We start from the raw sequence: 25,786 nt of genomic DNA, 5'->3' as shown, positions 1-25,786 counted from the left end.
TCTCAGCAGCCCAGGCAAGGGGGATGTGATCTCACCAGCATGATCTCACTGTATTTCCATCAGGGTCTGTAGGAGCCGGAGCCGAACTTCTGTGATGGTTCAATCCCTCCTGTTCTTAGCGCTGGCCTTGGGTGTGATTAATGCCCCTTCTAATCACTGGGAGAGATTGCATCAGAGCCATCAGCTTCATAAATCCTGCTCTGGGGACTGGTGTTTGGATGTGCTTTCCATATTCCCAGGAGGTTCTGGGCCAAATGTCTTTGCTCTCTTCCCGGAGGCCCATTACCATATATTTTTTTTTTTTTAAATCCTTTATTGCAGTTGGTCTCTTCAGTGTCAGCTCCTGGCTGCAGCCAGCCAGCCCACTCCCGGAGGCTGTGACCACTAACAGTTGCTTATCCCAAGGCTTTAGAACCACAGCAGATGCTTAAAGAGTGATTTAGTAGGATAATAAAAATGACTGTGCATTTGTGTAGCACCTTATGGTTTTCAAAGGATTTTATATTCATGGATGGTTTTAGACTTTGATCCTTTTGTATTTCATGTTTGATTCCTTGGGAATGGATGGTGGTGATTTTCCCTGCTGTGAGTACCATGTTGGGGCAGATTTTACAGTGGGAACCCTGGCTCTGGTTTCCTATTACCAAGCTACGTTTCTCCATTGCATTGTAGGTCTCAAGGAAGATTCTGATTTTGGTCATAGAAAGAAAGTAGTGGGAAAGCCTTGGATAGCTGCATTTCATTATTGTTCATGTTTAAAATGTCTCTTTGGTGTAGTTCTTGAGGGAATCACAGACTAGGCAGTAACCCTTCCCTATGACTGTCTTTGAGTCAACATCCAACTTGTTTAGAATGGCCCAGGTCATCTTATGAGACTCTTTCATTTCTTAGAATTATACCTCCAAAAAATAGGCAGCTGGGATGGGAGGGAGGGAAAAGAAATAGATCTTTCAGGGAGAGTGTTCTGGGCCTGGGGTGAGAGGTGGAAATGGGTAAAGGAGGCTGAGACAAGCCTTCTCTGAGTCTGTGGGCTATTCTAGACTCTCCCAGGAGTTTACAGGAAGTGCATGAGTGGCCACAGACTGCTCCCCACAAAAGTGCAATCTTCATTAGGCCTGGAGTCGGGGAGAGAGCACAGCAGTCTGTCCCTGGTGGCCTCTCAGCCTCTCTGAGTATATTCAGTCTCCTTAGTGTGCTTTGATGCCATAGCTCTGAGAGGACACAGCTGAGAGTGGAGGAGATCTAGGGTCAGCATCCTGATGGTAGTGGAGATGCATGTTTCCCCTGGGATTCCCCAGGTGTGCTCCTTGAGCCTAAGTCTCTCCCAGTCTTGTCTACAAGGCCCTCCCAGTCCATAAAACTACCCCTCAGAGGGGCTGACAGGGGAAGCTCTGCTGCTCTGGGCAGAAGGTGGCTCATCTCCCAGGCCAGGTCCCCAGGGCTCTGTTGATGAGCAGGGCCAGCACCACAACTGTGGCCTATAGGGCAGCCCTCTTCCTTGCCCTGGCTTTCTGCGCCTTCAGGAAGGAAATGAACAAATGGTAGGTGTGCAGGCCAAGTAGCGCTGCTCAAATTAGCTGTGTTGCTAAGGAAACAAGTCAACCGTTGGAAGGAAGGAGCGTTGGGTAAAGGAGATAAATCAATAAGCAAACCTATTTTTATCATTTCCCTAATGATTGTCTTGAAGCTGCTAGACGGGAAAGGGAGAGATGGAATGGCACAGGTCCTCATTAAGGGGCTCAGAGTGAAGGGGTGTTTGGGGAGATTGCCAGAGAAGATGATGAAATGAGGCCCATAGTGAGCAGGTAGTGAGACAGGTAAGGGATAGGAGGTATCTTGGCAGGGCTCAAGGTACTGCCATGGCCATTTCCTCATTGGATCCGGTCCCTTTGTCCTCCTGCATTAGATCCTCTCGGAAATCTTGCATTGATTTCCATGACCCTCAGGTTGGAATGGTGTTTTTGTGTTGTTTTGTTTTTTTTTCAAAATACCTATAGCTTTGATTGATTTTATAATTCTAAATTAATACATACTCATAGCCCTCAAGACAGTACATAAAGGAGTAAAGAAGAAAGTGGAAATACCCCTTGTACCCCAAGAAAGCTCATTATCCTTCTAGTATGACAGATTTTTTTCTTTGCTTCTTTTTCAAAACTCTTGTTACATTCAAGGGATCTTCTATGCATGCTGCTTTCTATTTTTGAATAGTTAATGTGTATACATAATATATAGTACAGAAAGTTCAAGTGGGTACACGGTGTGGAGAAAGTGTGAGATACCTTTTGCAAGGATACCTCTGGCTCTGGTTTCTCTGTGCAATTCACTAATCAACTGATTAATTTATTAATTAATTAGAAAGCAGTTATTGGGTGCTTACCATGTGGTGGACACCAGGGTTCCAGAGGTGAATAATACAGGCAAAGCTCCTGCCCTAAGGCTCCCACACCTCACTGCCCTGGTAGTTCCATTTATTCAGGATCTCTGTCTATAGCTGACACCAGGGAGAGATACTGTTCTGCAAAATGTGTTTGGTGTCAAGCACAGAATGTAATGGGAGCCACTGAGTTCCTGGGCAGAAGGAATCAAGAGTCCTGGACCGACTTCCATTACTGTCTCATGAAGGGCCTTGTTCTTTGAGGCTTTGGCAACATGGAGCTTCCTTTGACCTTTCCCGGTCACGTCTTTGTCTAGCCTGAGGTGCATTCCCTTGGCCTATGGGCTGTTATTTGCCATCCAGGCTCTTCCCTTTGGAGATGTAGCAGAGCCTCAAGCCTTAGAGCCACGCTTATTTGGCTTGAAGTTATGATGGTAAAGGAGAAGCCATGGGAGCGGCAGCTCTGAGTCAGCTCCCAAGGGTGGGGGTAAGCTGGAGCCCGGGCCTGAGCCAGAGTGAGTGACTACCCTGCAGTCTCTGTGATGGCTCCTCCATGGAGCTGCCGCTCTAGGGGCTGGCTCCCATTCATTCATGCCTGCATTTAACACGGAGTCTGCTCCTACTGTGTACCAGGGGCTCTGGTAAGCACTGCCCTGTGGAGAGGTAAACAAGAGCACGTCCTTGCTTTCAAGGTGCAGTTTCTGGGGGAAGGAAACTATGAGGAGAGATGATAAAGTCATACAGTGTAAAGGAGTAGTGGGGCACAGAGAGAAACCTTCACAAACAAGGTGATATTTTAGCTTGCTCTTGACATATGACCAGAAAAGAGGAGAAAGACCATTGCAGGTGGAGGCAAAAGCACCAAGATATAGGTGCCCATTCTTCATGCTTTCTTCAGAAAGAGGGGGACAGAAGGGGGGAAAGGAAAGAGCTGGAAGGGAGAGTGACTGGGCCTCAGATGGAACTGGATGTTCTCTCCTGTTCTTCTCTCCCCAAATTTCCCAGTCACCATCCTTTCTGTCATGTAGTCCACAGATACACAGGATTCCCATAGTCTCCCCTCTTCTGCAGCAAAATCTCACCTCAGATTCTTAATTGCCCCAAACATGAATTCATCCTGAGGTTGAGATGATCTGTAACGCCCAAAGGGATATCACTTCTGAGGATATATGCATTTAAATAGTTTTCAAAATTTCTTTCTTTAAAAATTTTTTTTAATGTTTATTGTTGAGAGAGAGAGAACGTGTGTGTAAGCTACACGTCAGGGAGGGGCAGAGAGACAGGGAGACAGAGAATCCAAAGCAGGCTCTGCACTGTCAGCACAGAGCCCAATGTGGGGCTTAAACCCTAGAACTGTGAGATCATGATCTGAGCCGAAGTCAGACGCTCAACTGACTGAGCCACCCAGATGGCCTTCAAAATTTCAAGCCAAAGGATTGCTGCTCTGCATGGTCCTTAGACATCAGACTCTAGGCAGAGGATTTGGATGGGGGAGGGCGTGGCAGTGGGGTGTTCTCAGAAGCAATGCATTACCAAACCTTCCTGCTTTGATTGTAGCCTCCAGGGCTTTAGGCAGTGCTATTAGTTGAGACCTCATGAATTCCCAGCCATCCAGATATCTGGCCAGTCGCAGGAAGTTTGGTTCCTTAGCACCTGGAGCCAAGAGCCTTTCTCCTGCCCTAAACACCCTGGGGCGTTCTGGGGTGTGATGGCCACACCTTCCTGTGTTTCTCAGAAGCCTCCTATGTCTGCCACTGGGCATTCTGGACTAGGTGAGCTTAAAGGTCCTTGCAGGGAGTTGTATGCTTAGGTGATCTGGCTAGAGAAACACAGGTGTGGAAGCAGGGAACAAGGAGTGGGGGCCACAGAGGGGCTGCGACAGTCCAAGCGAGTATTGTGGGGTAGAGAGGCCTGGGGGCACATAGCTGCCATGACCTGTTGTGCCTGCAAGTCAGCAACTATGAGCTCATGAACTTTTAAGTCTGTGGTTATCACTTTAAGGTTTTCAGGGGAAGAAGCCCGAATCCCAGAAAGCAATCCTCGAACCCAAGCAGACCGAGGAGAGCTCCTGATGTGGGCCGCTTGAGTGAGAGCATCGTGGTCCCCAGCCCTGCTTCCCAGGTCACTTGCTGGGGTCCTTGGACCTTTTGGGCAGCTTTTGTGAACTTGCTCAGGGCACTTCCGGCCATGGTGAAGGGCAGCTGAGCCTCACACTTTGTGAACAGTTTTGCTGGGAACAAGGATGAGGTGAGAGGTGGCAGAGGCACTAGTGTCACTCCTGCCGGAGCACCGGCCCTCCTCCTCACACCTGGGGACCGGCAGTGAGATATGCCCTTTGTGTCTGAGCTCCCCAAATACGTTCCGCCAACACCATTCCCAAGAGAGATGTTCTGATAGAAGGATGATACAGTGGAGCGAGTCGGGGAATGCTGTGTACCATTCTCACCCCCTTTGGGGGAGGCGGTGCACACTGTTTACAATAGTACAGTCGTGCGAAAGGCTCCAGGAAGTCCTGCTGGGAGGACACCTGCTCGCTTTCCTGAATTCCAGCTTTCCCTCATTGATGTGATTGCAAGTTCCTGTAGTGCTCGTATCCCGTGGGCTGCATTTTAGGAACACTGCCCTAAATGCCCTCAACTTCTGTTGACGTGTGTCGTGACTGGTAGGCATGACGTGTGTCCGTGACTGGTAGACATGTTCTCAGAAAAAGGCCTGGGTGCCTCAGCAACCACTTCCTGGCACTCCCATCTTCATTCTGCCACTTGGTTCTGGGGGATCTTGGGTGGCCCAGGACCAGCTAGCCTCTTCAGAGGGCTTATGGGACAGCAGGTCCCACACTGTCTCTGGACAGTGTGATCCCTGGTCGCTCTACACTTGGTTGGAGCTCTGGGCCAGAGCCCGTGATGGGAGTGAAGAGAACCCCCTTTGTGATCAGTGGGTACTGGGGGCCCTAGGTAGGTTGTGGGTGGGGCTTGTCCCAAGAAAGTGGGCATGCACGCTAGCCGGGCATCTGTGGAGTGTGTCTGCTGGCATGTTTAGCTCTCAGGGGCCTACTTTGGTTCCCAGAGAGACTACATGAGGAGGAATGGCTGGGTGTGCTGAGGGACGATCCCTGAGGTTAGATTTCCCTCTGCCTGGGAGGGTTAAACAGACACAGTGGCATGTGGGAGGCAGGGTGCTGGCTCTGAGGTCCTCTGAGCCCATCCAGTTTTCAGATCTGGGGGCAGAGCCACAGAGCAGCCAAAGCCAGCAGAGCTGTCCCTAGAGTACGGGTCTTGGATGAACTGGGGGTGTGTGGGAAGGAAGGATGGCCAGCTGCAGAAGAGTGGGCGGTGACTCAGGGGTGCATAGTCTTGGGGAGGAGAAGGCCCTGGACACTGCTGAGTATGATGAAAATGTCTGGAGGCTCAGATGCAGCTGGCTGCCTCACCAACTGCAGCCTCCCATTCCTGCACCAGGGCAGCTCACAGCTCCTCGCACAGCACACGCACCTCTGCCTGTAGGTGCCCTGTGCCCTGCCCTTCCTCACAGACACCCTGAATGTCTACCTACCACTGATGGGCACTAACATATCATGGCAGGGATGAGGACGCATCTGGGGCATGTTTATGACTTGTACTCCCTAGGGAAGGTCAAGGCCCTACATGCTACACCGGAGGCCTGGATATGTGGGGAGATAAGGAGCATGGTCCCTTGCCTTGTCCCCACTTGGCCAGATCTACTCTTTTTTCCTGCCTGGATGCTAGAATCTGCCAGAGCATAGGTTGCTTGGTAAGACCAGTGGCAACAGCTCACTTGTGTTTGTTACAACAACAGTTATGGAATGAAATCCAATGTTTAGAATCACTTGACTCCGGAAACTGGTGATTCCCTCTCTCTCTGGTAACAGTCCTCCTTCTAACTCTCCCAGGGCTTGTGACACAACCTTTCTTCAGGATAGGCAGGATGCAGGCTCTTGAATCATAGTCCTGTCTTTCAGAGAGGCCCAGGGAGCCCCCTCATCGGTCTTCAGAAAAATGGAACACAAAAAAGCCTGAATCCATTAGCCATTCATTTGTACTTTGGTTTTTAGATGCCTTGACTTCACTGTCCTGGATTCAGACTCATGATGTGTGTCTCTGTTTGCTATCCATGTAGAAACTTAGGAGAAAATAAGGTGGGACAAGGCAAGCTTCTCCTGACCCCATTAAATATTTTTCTGGATTGGATATTGAAATAGAAGAGAGCTCACATGGAGAGAATTGTTCTTCTTCCAAGGGCTCTTCCACTCAGTTGAGCAGAGGTTCTAGAGGAGGAGACCCCAGACGTGATGCCCAGAGGCAGCAACGGACAGCCACAGCTGGATCCTTGCTGAAGCATCATCGTACAGTGCGGTGGTTTGAAGCCTGGGAAGAACAGCCTGCCACAACATCAGTGTTTCTTCTTCCCTTCTTTCTGTTTCCATTTTCAGCCCTGTTTAATTCCCGGATATGTCATTGAATTCACGAAGTATCTGAAGTATCAACCGTATGTCTAACTGTATTATTTATTGGCTACATTCTTCCTTTTCTTGGACAAGATGCTTTGTGTTTAGAGCCCACTCAGAAATGGTTATGGGTTCCCATGCTAAGGACCATCCACTGCCTTGCCTGCCTGTTTGCTGATCTAGATCTTGCAGACTGTGCAGACATAACATGGATTTTGACGAATTTTGTGTATTTATGTGCACAGCCGTCTTGGAGGCTGCATCCCTGTCTCTTTGGTGAATCTGTTCCTTAACTTCACCTTTCCTACGCCGTTTGAGTACATGATTTTGGCCACCATCATTGCCAACTGCATTGTCTTGGCCCTGGAACAGCATCTTCCTGAGGATGACAAGACCCCAATGTCCCGCAGACTGGTATGTGCCTCCTTCCTTCTTGTCTTTCCCCCTGTCCTTCCCTTCCCTGGTTTCTTCTCCTTTGCTTCATCTCCTGGCCCCCTCCCACCTACAGTTCTGTGAACCTACAGTTCTGTGAGGAGTTTGTTCTTTGCCGAGGGACAAGCTCGTGACAGATCCCATTGGGCTGTATAAGGACGAGAGGACTGACCTTTATAACTCCTGCTCCCAGGAAATTCTCAGGGCATCACAAACACTTGTGTATACACTGCATGGAAGCCAGACAAGATGGAAGGGGGGGGCACAAGGGCCATTAGGTTCGCTCCCCTTTCTAAGGGACTTTTGAAGTGAGAGGGAGAAGGGAGGGTAGAGAAGAGAAGCTGAGGGATCTCAAAGCCTATGTGCGTTCACGGTGGTGAACTTCCTAGATCTTATGTCCATATTCACCTTAAAGCAATGATTCATATGTCTGATGTATTCCCCCTAGAGAGGGCAAATTAATTGCTTAAACTCCAAATGTGTGGATAAGTGGCTCCAGCCTGATTACTAGCAGATGAGAACCCTTGAGCTTCCAATGTAAGTGAAGATCAGCGATGGAAAAGCCACCCCCTTCAAGGCAAAGCTAGAAGCATCAGTTATGCCCCTGGGAAGAAGCCTGGCCTTGGTGTTACCCCTACATCCATCCATTTCTGCAGCTGGCTTTCCTGAGCCTTCCCTTGCTCCTGTGCACTCCCTAAGTCCTTCCCACCTGTACATGGGGCTGGCCCAGGGCAGATGTCCAGCCGTCCTGTAGGAGACAGGACTGGCCAGAGTGGAGGGGGTGGCCAGGATGTGCCTTTGTCTGAATCTGATGAAGTATATTCCCTGCCTTACCGGCACCTCTGCTCCTCATCCCACAGGAGAAGACAGAACCATATTTCATTGGGATCTTTTGCTTTGAAGCTGGTATCAAAATTGTGGCCCTGGGGTTCATCTTCCATAAGGGCTCGTACCTCCGCAATGGCTGGAATGTCATGGATTTCATCGTGGTCCTCAGTGGGTGAGTCTTCTTCCTGTCTTTTTTTTTTTTTGGGTGTGAAGATGCACCTATGTTGTCATGAAGTGGCTGGTGCAAGGAACTCAAGTGTGGGAAGGCAGCAGCCCATGGAATAGGGACAGAGGAAAAAAGTTCAAGGACAAGATTCCCCATGGGGCTAGACCATAGGTAACCCACCTGCAGGGGAGTATGGGTACTCTGCGGAGATGCATGTGGTATTCTACAGAGGTTATAGAACCAAGGTATGGCTGCTACTGCTTCCGGTTTTCCATTCTGTGCTTGGCTAGTGCTGGACACATGTATCCCAGTGAGTCTTTTACTAAAGCAAGCAGCTTGCCATAGCCTGAGGGGCACCCCCAAAAGCTGGGCCCAAAGTGCAGTTTTTCTTTGAACATTGGAGAAGAACCCCAAGGATATTTACTTAACTGAGAATTGAGACTTGTGTCCTGAAAACAGAATTTTTTATGATTTGCAGATTTATTAACGTGAGGAGGTATAAAATTGAATCACATTAAAATGTTTGATACGCAGTACTAAATTGTTGCACATGCACTGTCATAGGCAGCATGTATTTATTGGCAGATTTATTTGAATACTTGATACATCGTTTTTTTGAAAATGAGTATAGTATACCTCTATTGGGGCCTGTCCAGCACCGTCAGCAGCATACGTGATGGACCTTAGGACTGGTGATAATAGGTATGTCTCACTGGGCTTTGTGTCAGGTGGTTTTCGGTTCCTGTATGAAAGGGAAGTGGTCCAGGCCTGATGGGGGTGCCCATGTCCTGTGTGGGTATGACAGCAAGGGGTGTGGAAATCACCACACCCAGATGCTTGTCAGACAGTAGCTCAAATCTGTGTGGGAAAGAAGAGAATGTAGTAGAAAAGTGAGGAGGGGGGCACTAGGAGCCACCATTATGATTGACCAAAAGGAGGGGGAGCAAAGAGGAAATTATTTTCCACAGAACAGAGGAGTGGAAGTCAATAAAGTCTGAGGAGAACAAGAGCTTGAGAATGTTCACGTCTACTCATTGTCTTGTGGAATAGACATAACACTTATACTTTTAACCTTCACACCAATTGTGAGCATGAGAAAGAGAAAAAAGTCAAAGGTGTAAAGGACTGGAATGTTCGAATGGAGCTCATAAGCAGCCAACCCCTCAATCTAGGGAACAGATAAATAGGTAGAGACAATGACAACGATGTTTAAAAACATCTGTTGCCTTACAAAAGGATTTTCTGAAGGTTACTCTTCTAAAAGAAACTTCTACTGAATTTTAAGTATGATTTAGTGTATAAAGATAATTTGTACATAGTGTTTCAGAAGTGCATGGTCATAGACGATGCAGCACACCTGGGCAATGTGTTTTATGTTTTATTTTTTTCAGCTTTATTGAGGTATGATTGACAAAAATTGTGTGTATTTAAGGTGTGCAATGTGATGTTTTGATATACATTGCACAATAATTACCACAATCAGGCTAATTAACATCTCCATCATCTCTCATAGTTACCTGATTTGTGTGTGTGTTGAGAGTACTTGAGTTCTACTCTCTCAGCAGATTCAGGTGTATAATACATTATTATCAACTATAGTCACCATGATGCACATTGGGTCTCCAGGACTTACTCATCAATAGATGACAGTTTGTACTCTTTGACCAATGTCTCCCTCACCCCCAATACCTAGTAACCACCATTCATTTCTCTGTTACTGTGAGTCTGATTTTTTCTTTAAGACTCTACATGTAAGTGAAATCATGCACTATGTATCTTTCTTTTTAGTACTTAAATTATTTCACTTAGCATAATGCCCTCCAGGTTTATCTATGTCATTACAAATGGCAGGGTTTCCTTACTTCCTTTTTTTTTTTTTTGAGGCTACATAACATTCCATTGTGCGTGTGTGTGTGTGTGTGTGTGCGCGCGCGTGTGTGTGTCTGTGCACGCACGCGCACGCACACGTGTGTATTTCTTTATCCATTCATCCATCAGTGGACATTTAGGATGTTGTCATATCTTGGCTATTGTGAATAATGCTGCAATGAATGTGGGGGTGTAAGTATCTCTTCAAGATAGTGATTTTATTTCCTTTGGATATATACTCAGAAGTGGGATTGCTGCATTCATGGTATTTCTATTTTTAATTTTTTGAGGAACCTCTGTACTGTTTTCTATCGTGGCTGTACCAATTTGTATTCCCACTCGCAGTGCACAGGGGCTGCCTTTTTTCCACATCTTCAGCAATGCTTGTTATCTTTTGACTTTTTGATAATAGCTTGGCGATATTTTTAATGTCCCTAAAATAAGTAATACATACTATATAGTGAAAGGTATAAAAGAGAATCTGAGTCATTTAGAAATGTGATTCTGTCTGGAAGAAAAATACTATTACGCATGTGTATTATATGTTAGGATTGTGTGAATTCTTGGTCCTGCTGAATTTTATATTCAGAGGCCATTTGAAATTTCTCATCTAGTCCATTTATTTTTATTTTAAGCTATTAAGTGTCCATTAAAGAAAATAGGTAAAATACTGGAAAGTCAAAAGAAAAAAGCAGTTCACGGATTAAGAAAAGTTCTTATTGTTTTGTGGTGTTTCCTTCCAACCCTTTTAAAGCTAAGGAAGCTTTTCAGTGTTTGTAATTTTGCTGCCTTTTCTGAACATAGTATGGGCATAGTACATGTTACTCCATATTTTGGTAAAAAAGCAATTTATTAAATGGATATACATAGAAGATGTGCATTTCTCCGTTTTTACAATTATTTGACACCTAGATTGCTTTCTGGTTTGGGCTATTGTGATTAATTATTAGAAGTGCTCCAATGTACATCTTTCGGCTGTCACATTTTAAGAGGCATTGTGACAGGTTGAAGTGCTTCTAAAGGAGAATCCACCATTCTGGTGTGGGGTCTGGGAGCGAGAATGTGTGGGAAGGAGGAGGAGTGGACTCTGACAGGAGGAGAGAAGACTGAGACTGATGGAAGCTGTAAGCACTGCCTTCCCGTTAGGGTTGCCATGTGGCCTGAGGAACAGATCTGTAGGAGTCAGCGGGGTCCTTCTGTTGTAACATGGCCAGGAAGGACCTCTGTGTCCTCTCCTGCATGTGTGGGGGTGCACATGAGTGGGCACAGGTGGTGAACTCTAAGCCAAGTTACTTGTCCTCTTTGTTCTTTCCCTACTCAGCCCTCCAATATCCCATTCTTAGCGGCTCTTCAGACTTTGCCAAAAGGCCACTGCTGTCCATCTGAACCAATAAGACTGTCCATCTTCTTTCTACACCTACTGATTTCCTTCTCCCTTTAATTGGCATGTGAATGTGCTCCATGGGAGGGGCTTGACACTCTTGAGATTTGTGCTGAGGGTGCTGAGGGTTGTGGTTCTATCCCACAGGGATGGATCATCAGATTTAGTCTTACGCTCACACAGCGCCCTCATGTACCACATTGCATGGCTTCTGCAATGCACATTTCTCAAGCTGGAGCATCTTCAACATCAGCTTATCTCTTACGATAATGACATCATATAGTTTCATCGACAGCATTTTTCTTTCTTTCTTCACTAAGAAGGAAATCATGGGGCATCTTACAACTGTTAGGGTCTTAGAAGCAGTGAAATACCAATAAATACCAGTTGTTATAATGCCAACCCAGGGAGGCAGGCAGATCAGGCTTTAGATGTGAATTGTCTAGCATGCAGGGTAAGTGCTCAGTGTAAGATCAGCTGCTTCTCGATGGCAGATCCAGGAGTTGGAACTGTGCCTTTTGACCCAGGCCGGTGCTTTGCCTGGCACAGCTCCCTCTCCGCACTTCTTGACGTCCGCTTCTGTAGTAGTCCCTGAAGGCAGCTCCTGCTTCCCACCTCAGCTCCAGGTGTCACCTCTCATTCTCCTCCTGTATACAGGGGGGATGACAAGTGCTGGAGCATGACACAGCACCTCAGGCTGAGGCTGCACAACTTCTCAGCTCTCAGTGTGTGACTAGAGGGGAGGGAGCAAGGAAGGGGGTGCCGAGGTGCCAGACAGCTGGGTCAGTGAAAGACCTTCTGTCACTGACCTTTGCCAAGGAATGGGTAGCTGATGACCTGAGCCACTACATTTTGCCTGTCCTCTGACCTTCTAACCTTCTGTATTCTTAGGTCTGTCAATTGAGAGAGTTCATGGTTTAGAAAGTATATATATGTGCATTCTTCGTCTAATCCTCACAGTCCGCCAAATGAGATCTTGTTCTCCTCATTTTAGATGGAGAAACTGAGGTTCAGAGAGGGTAGGTGATGTACTGGGAGGTATTTGATCCAAGACTTGAGCCCACATCTTCTCACACCACGTTCCTTCTTCAGCACTCGTTTTCTCACACCATCAGCCACCACCCAACCTCACAGCCTCCGTGGTTCTACAGCGGCATGATTGCGTGTTCCTTCAGTTCCACTGAAGTAGTGTGGGCTGGGCAGAGAGGGGCATAATTTGGCAGATGTCCCCGACCCAGAGGTAGGGCTTCACGTGTGACTTGAGGAGGACCAGAGTCCCATCTGTCCATCCTAGGACTTCTCTCTGTGGGCTTGTAATAAAACCCCCAGCTCTGTGGTTAAGAAGGCATGTTACTTAACTCCTGTGGGTTTAGTGTACAAAAACTGAATCATCAGTTCATTAATTGCCTTGTTCATTCATTCACTCATTCATTCATTCATTTATCCATTTATTAAACAGACTCGTATTGTTGAATACGCAAGCAAATGTTGTAACTAAGGAACACCAAAGTTAATGTATTCTCATTTCTTCTAAAAGACAGTGGAATTTGCCATTCCTTTAACAAACTATTACCTTACATAACTTGGGATCTCTTGTATTGGTAACAATTCGGGACATGTTGTTACTAGACATTTGTTAGGCCACCCGGAGGATTTTAAATTATTTGAAGTCATTATTGTATATTGGTTTTTGTAATAAATCAGAATACCAGCAATATGGGCAAATTATAGAGGGGACAGAACACTCAAAGATGCTCCTAAACCCTGGCTAAGAACAGGGAAGTGAAGGCGAGGACTGCCTTTCAACCCTGTTCATGTCTGTCGCCCCAGTGCCTGGATTGTAGTAGGTACTTAGTAAATGCTAATTGAGTCAAATCACTGGCTTCATCTCAGATTCTCTTGTCACCTATGGGATACAAAAGAGAGTGCTGAGGGAAGCCTGGGACTAAAAGTAGGGAATGATTGTCTATTCTCAGTTCTTCCCCTAGGTCTACAGCATCTCTCTCTCTCTCTCTCTCTCTCTCTCTCTGTCTCTCTCTCTCTTTTTCTCTCTCTCGACTCCTGCGAGCTTGCTCACATTCTGATCACTCTGTTAGAGAAAAGAAAACTGGGAACTCAATCTGTAGGTTATTAAGAAGTATGGGGATTTTAGTCACTTGGGCCTATTTACAGGGTTCTCAGGGTTACCTTCTGGGGATTGCTCCCTGGGTGATGGGGGTGGGGGCAGGGCCAGGGCTGAATATTGAAGACACAGCCTTCCAGAACTGACTATAGGGGGGTGGTAAGGAGGAAGCAGCAGTATCGGATCACCTGACATTTGCTATAGAGAGAAAGCTGGCATTTGTTAAGCTATATGCCAAAGACTGTAATACACACACACACACACACACACACACACACACACACACACGTTTGTATGTATGTATGTTACTGCTCAGAATATGCCATGCCGTCAGCGTGGCCAGCCTTGCTGTGGGAGATGACCTGTTATGACTATTCCCTTAACTGTGAGTACATGTGTGCAGACTCTGGATTATGGGCAGGTGTATCGGAGCCTGGGGCTTTTCTCCTTTTTTCTACAAAGGCCCTCATTCCAGGACCTGAGTGATCACCTGTCCCTACCCTACTGTCTTCCTTCAAGAGACATGGCTGAGTACCCACAATGTGCCAGGCCCTGTACGGAGTGTGGGTGGGATGGGGTTGAGCGTCCCCTACTGGGAACCACATGTCATGAAAACCCAGAAGAAGGGCACCCACCCTAGCTCTTGCAGGGGGGTGGTTTGGGAAAGACACATTTAAATTGGGATTGAAGATGGGCAGGTGGGGCTTAGACGAGGAAAGAGAAGAGCTTTCTTTTCTGGGGAAAGAATACCATGTCCAAATCCTTGAAGGTGAGAGAGTGAGAGCAGGCATGACAGCTCTGGGGAGTTGGCTGGCAGAGTCTGAGAGCTGAGCCCGCAAAGGTCAGCAGGGGCCAGGGCCGGCCGTGCTCTGGAGCTTGTTCGTTAGCCGGAGGGCAGTGGGGAACCGCTGAAGGCTTTGAGCAGGGCTGGGATGACTCATTCTAGCTCTGTTCTGGATGCCGCACAGGTCTTTTTTCTCCTGGACTCAGTCCACTCCCAGGAAGGGGCATGAAGAGGGGAAGGGAGCCTTTGCCGAGTCTTTAGCTGTAGTTTGGGGAGGACTTGCATAACCAAGCAGAGAGAGGAAAGACAAAAGAAGAGGGAACAGGGGAGAGAAAAGCCTGAGGAAATGCAGCAGAAGAAATGCTGGGGGCTGTCAGTGCATGTCCCCAGTTTCTTTCCAGTGGCACACGCACAGCGGTTCAGCCTGAAGCCTGTTGGCAGGAGGATGGTATCTGGAGCTAAATATACATTGATAAGTATTTTTAGAGGGTTTCTGTGAGAAGGCCGCCCTAATACACGAGTTTCCCGAGCAGCTAAAGATCGAGGAAAGCACAGTTTTCCCATTGGAGCACTGTCTCTCCGGTGCTGCGAATGTGGAGGAGGTATTGTGAACGCAGTCCCGGGGCCCCCAGCCCAATTTAAATCTCTGTGGTAATAGGACGATAACACTTGGTATTTATATAGCATCTTCCTGCCAGTGAGCCTGGCAGGATTTTACAGACCTGTCTTGTACTCATCCTCTCTGCTCTGAGTGGGCGAAGCAGGGAGGTGGGGAGCAAGCAAGGGCTGGCTGGAGGGAGGGGGCACTGGAGCTTATCATTCTGGAGATGGGGCAGCAGGCTGAGTGAGGTGCGGGGCTCGGCTTCGGAGGAGCCGAGTCAGGAGAAGGGGCCGAGGTCTCCGGTGCTTTAATGCTGGTGGCGGGGTGCTCTGCTGAACTGCTTCTCGACGTCTTGCTCCCGGCGCAGTTGGTGGCTGCTCACCCGAAGACCTCCACCTCCTCACGGGCTCCGTTGTCACGTCTAGCTCCGCACCAGGGGGGACACAGCTCTGCTTGCCGCACCTCCTTTCATCAGGACCTTAGTGTGTTTTTCTAATGCATTCTCCTCCAGATGAATGGTGGGAACCCCGGAGTTAGAATTAGGAGTTTTGGTTGGGGGCAGAGGGGGCCAGAAGGCAAAAAGTGGAGCTTAGAGGGCTCTTCTCAGCTCTGCGCTGATGACAAGCCCAGTTCCTCCAGGGAGGCCCCGAATGAGAATCCCAGTTGGTAGTTGACAAGCAGTTGAGTTGGGATTCCTCCTGGGGTGGTGGGTAATTTTGTTCTCATGTATGAACTCTGTCTTTTTTCTATCTTGAGAGCCATCATTGATTCACTCAGCAGATATTTATTGAGTAGCTACTTTGTTCTGGGAGTAAACCACTGATATTGGCACGGTTTCTCTTTCCTGAAAGACTGCTTCTTGCCTCCCCCACTGAGTGACAGAAGCTCAAACTGGAAAGAACTGAGGCCTGTATTGGCCTCCGTGTCAATAAGGAGGAGGTGGGAAAGGGACTAGAAGAGCCTTCAGAATCCACAGGGAGATTGGTTTCGGGCTATTTTTCTGGATTTACATCCACTTAGAGTTGCGTAAGGAAAACAATTATGGCAAGTTGCTTTCTAAGTCAGACCAAGGCACTGAAATGCGAACGCTCTTAGTTATGTGCATGAGTGTGTGTGGAAGAGGGTGGCAGGGGTGAAAATTCCGAGGCATGTTTGCAAAGCAGAGATGGATATGGCATAAATGTTCATTCTATAGATTTACAAGGTAGAGTTGAGAATTAAAGGGAGTGTTTACATTTCCATCTTGTGGATGATACATGTCTCCTCACTTGGGCAGAGATCTGTGCACTGGTGTCTATGTTGTAAATATAGTCCACAGTTAAGTACAAATGCGTCAGTGTGAAATGTGAAATTCAACAGCACGGTTTAATGTATGTTTCACTGAAGTCAGGAAATAGCAGATGTGATGAGTGCAGAGTGGTTGCCAACAGGAAGGGGTGAGGTGGAGCAGTGCAGATGTTGAAAGGAAAAAGGGGGTGTACTGGTCTTAAAGAGAACATATAAAGGAAAGTCAAGTCTACGGTCACTAAGACTTAATCACTGAACTTTAGGTTTACGAGGATGCTCAATTCATCCAGCTTTCCCTTATTTACTGTTTGTCACAGAAGAAAAAAACTGAGACCCGGTGGTGGCTAAGCAACTTGTGGAGGGTCTTGTAGCTGGAATGTGGTGAGCGGGGGCCCGGCTGCTGGTTTGCGAACTCCAGATCTGGGGTGTGGTTCTGGTTAAGCTTCGCTGTCGCTGACAGTGAGAAGCTGCTGTTGCTTGATCGCACTCAGGCCATCAAGCTGGGGGTTAGGAAACAAATATGATTTTTTATTAGGTAGCTGGAATATATATGTGAATTTATATGAAAACAGTTTAATCTAGTGGATTAAATTATTCGGGTATCCTGCGTTCTGGTCCTGACTGTAATATGTGTTCTCTCCGTGATGCCGGGTGATAACGTAGATGATCTTAGCTTCCGTTTCCTTTACGGAGTGAAGACAACACCTGGCCTAGCTTCTTCACCACCTCTGGTGACAAGCACAATAATGTAATGATGATGCTGATGCTGATGGTGATGGCTCCCATTTTACCAGGAGCTTACGTTGTCCTATTTTATTTTAAATTTTTTAATGTTTATTTATTTCTGAGGCAGAGAGAGACAGAGCGTGAGTAGGGGAGGGTCAGAGAGAGAGGGAGACACAGAATCAGAAGCAGGCTTCAGGCTCTGAGCTGGCAGCACAGAGCCTGACGCGGGGCTCGAACTCACGGACCGTGAGATCATGACCTGAGCTGAAGTCGGTCGCTCAACCGACTGAGCCACCCAGGCGCCCCAACGTTGTCCTATTTTAAATGGGAAAGCCTTCACATACCAGCTCAGCCCTTGCACAGATCATTTTAAATATAGAAACAAAGCAAGGCAGATTCCATCTCCATTTTGCAGGTGAGGAAACCAAAACTCAAAGAGGCTAAGTCACATGCTCATGCCAGATATTTACTAAGGGGAGGAATGCTATTTTAATTCTATTAGCAACAATTCCAAAGCCCGTGCTGTATCCACTGTATGCACAGCTGCCTTAGCATAATGTTTTGGAAGGTAAAGAAGTGAAATACCAAATCAGTGAGTGGTAATACCTCCCCCCAGGACAGTGATATTATGAAGATAAATGTTTAAATACACATGAAGTACCTTTTGGACCTTTAAAAAAAAAAGGTGTGTAAACAAGGAAAGCATTCAAAATACTATGGTTCTGTTGAGCTCATTCAGAATAGTCATTTATCTCCATATAACTTGCAGCCACAGAGACCAGTTTCACTAATCTATTGCAGTTTCCAAAACTGTGGCTAATTAACAAATTTCCATTAGTTGTCATTTTGTTTCAAGAAAGAAGTTTACCACAACTTGAACACACTGTATCTCTTACTTCCTGTTAGTAGTGTATCTAATTGCATCAGAACTAGTCAAATCCTGGGGTGCCTGGGTGACTCAGCTGGCTAAGCCTCTGACTTCAGCTCAGGTCATGATCGAATGGTTCGTGAATTTGAGCCCTCCATTGGGCTCTGTGCTGACAGCTTGGAGCCTGGAGCCTGCTTCGGATTCTGTGTCACCCTCTCTCTCTGCCCCTCCCCGGCTTGCATTCTGTCTCTGTCTCTCAAAAATAAATAAACATAAAAAAAAAAAACAACAGTAGTCAAATCCTTCTACAGTTATTATCAACAGCAACAAAGAAATTCCCAGAGTAAAAGCTGAAACAAAGCCCTTTATTTTAAATCTTATCAATAGTGAAAACATTATATTACCCAGATCCCCTCCCCCTTTTTTTTTATTTTTCTTGGCTTTGACTTCAGGTCCTCCATACTCCTTCCTACTTTGCACAGACACACACACATCAGAGGGGTCTGATTGTTACAAAGAAAGGCTGAAGAGATTACCCCTCTTCCTTCAGGAGGAATGTCCCATTGGAGAACTCTAGTTATCGCCGAGGAGAGCTGACAGGAAAGTCTGAGCTCCTACATCCTCCCACCCTTGTCTTTCATTTCCTTCTGTCTCGGCTGCCACTCTTCTGTCAGGAGCCTGGCCCTTGGTGACACAGTGGTTAGGAGAGGAGCTCAAGGCCATGGCTCTTCTCCCTGGCCTCTCACTCTGGGACTGGGACTGGGAGGTTGAATGACAGGTGTGGCTGCTTCACGCTTGAGATGGCATTTGCATTGAAGTCTCATGACTTATGTCACTATGGGAGTCCCCTGCATCTTACCTCCTTCTCCCACCCCTATGGAGCCAAGCTGGTCTTACCTTAGGGGGTAAAGCTGGTCTTAGGGAGTTGTTCCTTAGCCCAAGGCCACATGACTGGCCATGGGGAGGCTGAAACTAAAATGGACTGGTCTAGTGAGTCTTTGCTGTTGAGTCTGAGTAAAAAATCTGGTGGGTGGAGGGGATGACTAGGATGATGTCTCTCCCAGCCTGGGCCACTCAGGGCTGAGCATGCCTAGTACCCACATCTGAAACTCTGAATTACGGGGTGGGGAAGACACCGGAGGGGTCAGTAGAAGACAGGGAAGAAGGAAGGGTGAAGGCAGCCAGTATTAGTTGAGCACCTTCCATGTTCCAGACATTGTGCTGGCTATGAGGGATATGACCACAGATGGAGATGTCATTTCTATTATCTTAGAGCTTGCTGCCTAGCAGAGAAGACAGACACTAAATATGCTTAACTTTAATGGTGTCTAAAGTGCTGCAAAGGAGAAATTTTAGGGGCCTGGGAGGGTGGTTAAATTGAGAACCTAACCTCATCTGAGAGAGAATGCTCAAGAAGTTGCTGTTGATGTGGCCACCTGGAGACTGAGTAGCATTTGGCTGGAAAAAGAAGAAAAGAGGGAAGGGGCCAGGATGAGGAGAATATAGGCAGAGGGTAGCGTGGGTGGGAGAGGGCATGGCAGGTCTGGGAAACAGACAGAAGGCCAACGGTCTTGTTGTATAGTGACTGGGGTGATGGTAAGCAAGGGTGGCTGGGGAGTGGGAGAGGGGCCACATCATTCATCCAGTGCCTTGTTGGCATCACCAGGGTTGTTCCATGGGGGGCCACTGCATGGTTTGAAGCAGGGAAGTGGACAGGTTTACAGTAAATGAATGGAGATGGAGTAATGCTTGCCGAGAAGACAGAACAACTTCCCTGATTGGTTTTGTGTCTGCTCAAAATTAGGTACATAGAATTAGTGTCCTCAAAGAGTCCCCCTCTTCTATCTTGCCTCCTCCTTCCAACACTGGCCCTCAACTATAATTTTGTTTAACCTATTGGAGTTGTACCAAAACCCAGTCTGTAGACCTTATAATGTAGCCCATTATATGCTAAAGATCTGTTAACCCTGCCCAGAGCAGAGACATAGTCTTGCCTCCCGGGTTCACAGTCTGAGCATCTCCTACTGATTCAAATAATGGGTAAGAATTGATGAGTGTGTGGGCTTTTATTTTTGATATTCAGCAGAGAGATTATTTTAAAAACGCTTTGCTGAGAACATTGCTATATGATTATTACGACTTTTATTTTTCTGATAGAACAATAGTCAAAAGATCAAGCCAACCCACATGCTTGTTTATGGGATGTTTCTCTTTTTCCTGCTTTCATAGCCTGTGACACATCATGATGCTGGATCTGGATCCTAATTGAACTCTGGTTAATAACCACCATAAACATAACCCTTTGTGGTTTAGGGGCCCCATCTGGTGAGAGTTCACAGTGCTCTCTTGTTTATTCTCTACTCACTCCTCATTTGGAAAAGGGAAATACAGGCCTCCTCCTGGTTCCCTTTCTGGGTAAGTGTTATATCCTTTGTTATAGAGAGACAGGTCACCCAGATGGATGCTTCACATCTAGGCTCTGGTGCTGGAGATGGGGAGGTGCTTACTGCCTCCTCCAGTCTTTCCCAATGACTACTTGAATTCCACATCCCCTCTTCAGATGAGTGCAGCCAGCTCCTTAATGTTCTGGCTTCCTCCTCCCTGCTCTTCCCTTGTCCTCTCCTGACTCTCCCTACCTCTTCTCTGTTTTCATTTTTCGCCCTCATTCAAAATAAAAGACTGGGTAAGGTGGAGGCAGGTGCCATGGAGGGTGGTTGTGTGTGTGTGTGTGTGTGTGTGTGTGAGATGTGTGTGTATGTATGATGACAGTTCTCACTGACTCATGTTTTTAAATGTTTATTCAATTTTGAGAGAGAGAGTTAGAGGCAGAGAGAGGGGGGGACAGAGGATCCAAAGCAGGCTCTCTGCTGATAGCAGTGAGCCCAATGTGGAGCTCGAACTCACGAACCATGAGATGATGAGCTGAGCTGAAGTTGGATACTCAATGGACTGAGCTACCCATCCACCCCAGAAACTGGCTCCTTCGTAAAGTTCTATTAAAGTGAATTTGACATCCAGCTCCTCTTCTCCAACAAACAACTTCAAGTTTGGGGTGGATCCCCCCTATTTCTAATAGGATGACTCAAAGGTTTGATCAGATACTACTACAAATAAAGAAGGAACTTCCTTGACTTTAACTCCCCTGAGCTGTGCCTGACTGGAAGCCAGGCTGAAGCTACACACTAAGAAGTCACCCAGAAATTCAGATTTTAGAACCACAGATAGAAAGTTAAAGAAGCAATGTATGTAATGTGTCAGCTAGCTATTCCAGTGGTTTTCTGTCTGTGGGCTATGGGACTCTGGAGACCTCTGGGATTATTGCAGTGGGCGTGCAGATCCATGGCCACACTCAGCATTGGCTTTTTTCTGAACAATGTCTCCCACAGATATGTACCACGGTATCATTTTTCTAAAGTGTGTAAGTGCCATTGTGATTTATAAAATATAAATATATTTAAAGGCATTGTTAATAAGTAGTGGTTTTTTTCCCTCCCGTTTAGTCAGTATAGCATAGTGGTTATCAATTTGAGCTTTGTGGACAACCAAAGCTGAATTCAAATTTCTGCTCTGTTGTTTAGTAGCTCAGTGGTTGTAGGCAAGTGACCCAGCTTTTGTAAGCCTCAATGTCTACAGGACATTATATAGAGGATCTCTATAAAAAAGGAGGTGGATAATGACATCTGTTTAACAAAATTGTTAGGGGGCTGTATTAATGAAATAACTCCTCCAGGGGGCAAAGTAGGTCTTGGATTTTTGACATTAAAAAAGAGAGTCTCACACTTGAAAGATATGAGCTGATCCAGTCTGATCCATTGTTACAGATGAAGGGGTTGAGGCCCTGAGAGGGCCAGTGTATGCCTGGTACTCTTGTCTCTGGTTGTATGTTACTTGCCTGAAGCTAAAGCCTGCTTTTAGTCAAGCTTATAGATTTCTGGTATTTAGTCTGGAGTAGGTGTGATGGGGGAAGTAGAAGTAGAAGTTAGACACAGTGCTCTCACTCATGAATGGAACTGTCTGGTTGGAGTAGAATATGTATATGGATATAAGGCAGCTAAGTACAATGTGGTCAAGACATAGCCTCGTTCTGGCTTGGGTGGTCCAGTATCTAGGAGTGGCTAGAAGGGAAGGATGTAGTTTGGGCCAGAGACACCCAGATCCCTCTCCAGAGTTAGGTATTCCATGGCCAGCCTTTGGGATCTTTGTCTTTTATCATTGATGAGAAATGGCTTCTTGGATGAGTAACTCTCTTTCAGTGGTTACATGCCCATCTTTCCTTCACCCTGTGTGTGTATATATCTTGTTTTACTGTCCTAAAAGAGAAAAGCATATTTTTCTCAAGATTTTTCAGTTTGAATATAGATCTTGATTTGATTACTGCTTGATAGTGGAGAGCAATATTAGATCTTTAAAGGTACAGCTTTTTTCCCTGGAATGCAGGGCAAGAAGGTATAATAGAGAGTCTGCAAAGACTCAGCATCCTTGGCCCTTGCTTTAGGAGGATGTGGGATAGGGGAAGAAGTGGTTGGCCCCCTTTCATCATATGTATCCTAGTACAATATTTATCCAAGTGATACTCCTTTCCCACATGCCTACCCATCCACCTATCCATCTCTCCACCTAACCATCAATCCATCCATCTAAAAAAAGATCATATGTTATTTAAGTGTATACAGAATTCCAAGCACTATATAGGATACTGAATATATCAGTAATGTAACTGCTGTATTCCCTGCCCACCTGGAGCTTACCGTCAATTCAGGCTTAGGGAAGAATGAGAAAGTTTAGTCTGATGTTGCCTGGATTGTACCTGGTAGTGTGGTTTCATAAGTGTGTATCCATCCATTACCAACATCAAATCATCTTAATAGTACTCTGTGGTGGAAAGACGGAGGACTTTAGTGTTAGGCAGAGCTTGAACTTTAGTGAAGTTGAGCTTGAACTTCAGCTTTGCCATTGCAATGTTACTTTGGGCAAGTTATTTAACCTATCTGAACCTTTTTTTTTAAATCTAAAATATCCCATTTGCAAGATTTTATGTACTATATTGAGTAGCACTTGATGCTCTCAGAAACAACTCCTCCCCCTGCAAGACTGCAGTGGCTTAGGTTTATGTCTTTCCCCTTAAATAGGCCAGTGCATTCTTGGCTTTCCTTTACTTTCTGTTCCCTTCTGTCTGGTGGCCCTGCCATCTTTTAGGTTCCCATGGTTTACATCCCTTGATGGGAGTAGAAAGAGAGAGTATGAAGAAGATATACTCATCTTTTACATTTTTTGGCATAGAAGTGACATACATAACTTCTACTAACATCCCATTGGCAAGCACCAGCTTCATGACTCAACCTAGTTGCAAAGGAGACTGAGAGATCTCATCTCTAATTGTGTGGCTGCTTCCCAACAACAACCCTACACGATGGGAAAGAGACCATCAATTTTAGAGGAAGGTTGTGACCTTTTCATCATCTATATGAGAGTTAAATAAGAAAATGCACGTAAATTGTCTGATGTATAGCAGATTTACAATAAATGTCTTCTTCTAATTACTAGTAATACTTATTGATTCAAGGAATATTTGCCATGCATGTACAGAACATTTTACCAAGTATTGGGTCTAAAATGATATATAATAAGATATCTACCCTCAAAGAGCTTTCAGTCTGATATAGAGATAGTGGATAGATAGATTAGATAGATAGATAGATAGATAGATAGATAGATAGATAGATAATGTTGATTTGGACTCAACACCATTTGATCAGGAGGAAAGACTGTGCACATAAATTTGTTCTGTCCATTTAGCTTTCTCTTTGTCCCATCTATCCACCTTTATTAAGTGCTTAACATGTAAAAGGCCTACTTGTGAGTAGTAGGAGGCACAACAGCAGAGTTAAATGAGAAGGAGATGGGAAGCCACTGGGAATTTGGTTTCATTTTGCTCTGTTGACACGTTAACTAGATGCCAGTATAAGCAGTCCCTGAACTCTTTTTGCTACCTCTTCTGATCACACTTTGAAGATAAGATTGAGAAGCAAGTAGTTTATTTTATTTCATTTAATTTTTGTATTTTTTTTCCTCTTTAAGATGACAAAGCCCAGAGGTAGTCAGCCCGGTGAGCTGTTTCTAAAATATGCATGTTGGCCTGGATATCGCTGCTAGTTAACATTTGTCAAGCTTGAAACTCTGTGGCCACTAGGACAGGGTATCAGAAGCAAGTTTCAGAGGGAAAACCAGCATTTCATTTCACTAACATTTTTTTCTGTATAAGATTAAGAAGTCAGAAGTTTACTTCATGTACATCTACAACAAATAAATTGGGGAGTCAGTAACAAGTAAATGGTTGTGGCAGGTCTTTGGAGAAAGATTTATTATTGTGGCCAGAGTATTGGAAGAGTCCTTGAGGATGTTAATTATATTGCTCCTTGCTGCAGTGTATAACATGCCTTTTGTAAGGGGATTATGTAACTGATCTAGGAGAGCTGTCTTTTTCCAAGAGAAGAGGCCAGTTTGGTCCCAAGTTCATGAACTTAAGGAAAGGAGTTGCCTTGATACTTCCTATGTCTAACTCTGGAAGAGGGCTTTTTCATTCACCAGTTGGCCCTTGTCAGTGATGCCAGGTCAGGAGGCAGGGATGAGACGAATGGATAGAGAGCTGGGATTACCTAGTTATTCAAGACTGCTGACTTAGTTGAAAGCTGATCGTCAGTGCTAAGCACTGCATTAAACGTTTTAAAGTGTTTTCTCATTTAATTCTCACAACAGCCCTATAAGGTAGTATTATTACCACTGTTGGATTAGGAAACCAGGGACCTCAGTGGGTTGGGCAATTTCCCCCTTATCACACTGCTAGTAGTTGGTGGAATTAGGATTCAAATGAGGTAGTCTGATTCCAAAGCCCTTATCATTAGCCATGATGCTATCCTGTCTTCCTAATGCATATATCGTGGTGGTTGCCTGCTCTGTAGTGTTTGATCTTGATGCATCGTAACTAACAAAAGTAAAGGGATGTATCTATTGGTATGCCAGAATCCATCCAGGAGAATGTGAAACTCACTATTTGGTTTCAGTTACTGGGAAAACATCTTTTATTGAAAGGGATTAAAAAAACAATATATTATTGGATTTTCTAGAACACTTTGACCTTGAAATCATTTTAGACAGGTTTTCCATTTAGTTCTTAAAAATAGGTTAGTGTTACATTGCAGGATGGGAAGAACAAAGGCTATGGAATTACGTAGTTCTGCATTTGAAGTCTGCATCTGGCTCTGTGACTGACCACGTTATTTAACCTCTTAGCCTCAGTTTCCTCATTAGGAAATTAAGGATTCAGGGTATTTCTGGGTGTTTTATGAGCATCATAATACAGTGTATGTAGAGCACTTGGCACAGCACCTTGCACATAGTAGGTTTTTAATAAATGGCTTCTGTTACTATTCTCTAGTTTATTGATGCTGAAAGGGAAGCACAAAATGAGCAAATATATTCCCTGAGTTACTCTAAGCCCCACAGAAATGCTTGGTATAGCTGAGATGGAGTTGATGTCCCTGTATTTCTAGTCTGTTGTTACTTGCCCTGGGTCATACTAGCTTCTACAATGTCCTGAATCTTGGGCTTCACGGTCCCAGAATCACTTCAATTTGATCTGTATTCACAACTCTTAGTTTACCTAGTAGAATAACTATATTCACCTAACAATAATAAAGCAAGTCTGTATCAAATAAGGGACACTATCAGTTGGCTATGAGCAATAGCAATGCTAGGGTGATGTGTGTGGTTTTCTTTTTCTCTCCTTACCCCCCCCCCCCTTTTTTTTTTAATTCCCTTTTCAGTTCTGGTTTTAAATTTATTTACTCCAAGAAACCGATCCATTTTATTTCTTCTCTACTTCC

The 25,786-nt window shown here is 45.6% G+C and overlaps 1 protein-coding gene across 1 annotated transcript in view; it reads left to right on the top strand.

Moving 5' to 3' along the window:
• The window catches only part of CACNA1E (calcium voltage-gated channel subunit alpha1 E), a 382,346-nt gene that overhangs the window by 93,271 nt on the left and 263,289 nt on the right, over nucleotides 1-25,786 (top strand). The window contains exons 3-4 of the mRNA XM_042925223.1: nucleotides 7,148-7,253; nucleotides 8,132-8,271. Of these exons, the coding sequence (XP_042781157.1) occupies nucleotides 7,148-7,253; nucleotides 8,132-8,271 (246 nt within the window). The remainder of the gene's footprint in view (nucleotides 1-7,147; nucleotides 7,254-8,131; nucleotides 8,272-25,786) is intronic.

This window comes from Panthera leo, chromosome F3 (assembly GCF_018350215.1).
Source record: "Panthera leo isolate Ple1 chromosome F3, P.leo_Ple1_pat1.1, whole genome shotgun sequence".
In the NCBI taxonomy this organism is placed as follows: Eukaryota; Metazoa; Chordata; class Mammalia; order Carnivora; family Felidae; genus Panthera; species Panthera leo.
Note: the sequence above shows the minus strand (reverse complement) of the source record. Positions and strands in the feature narration are given on the sequence as shown.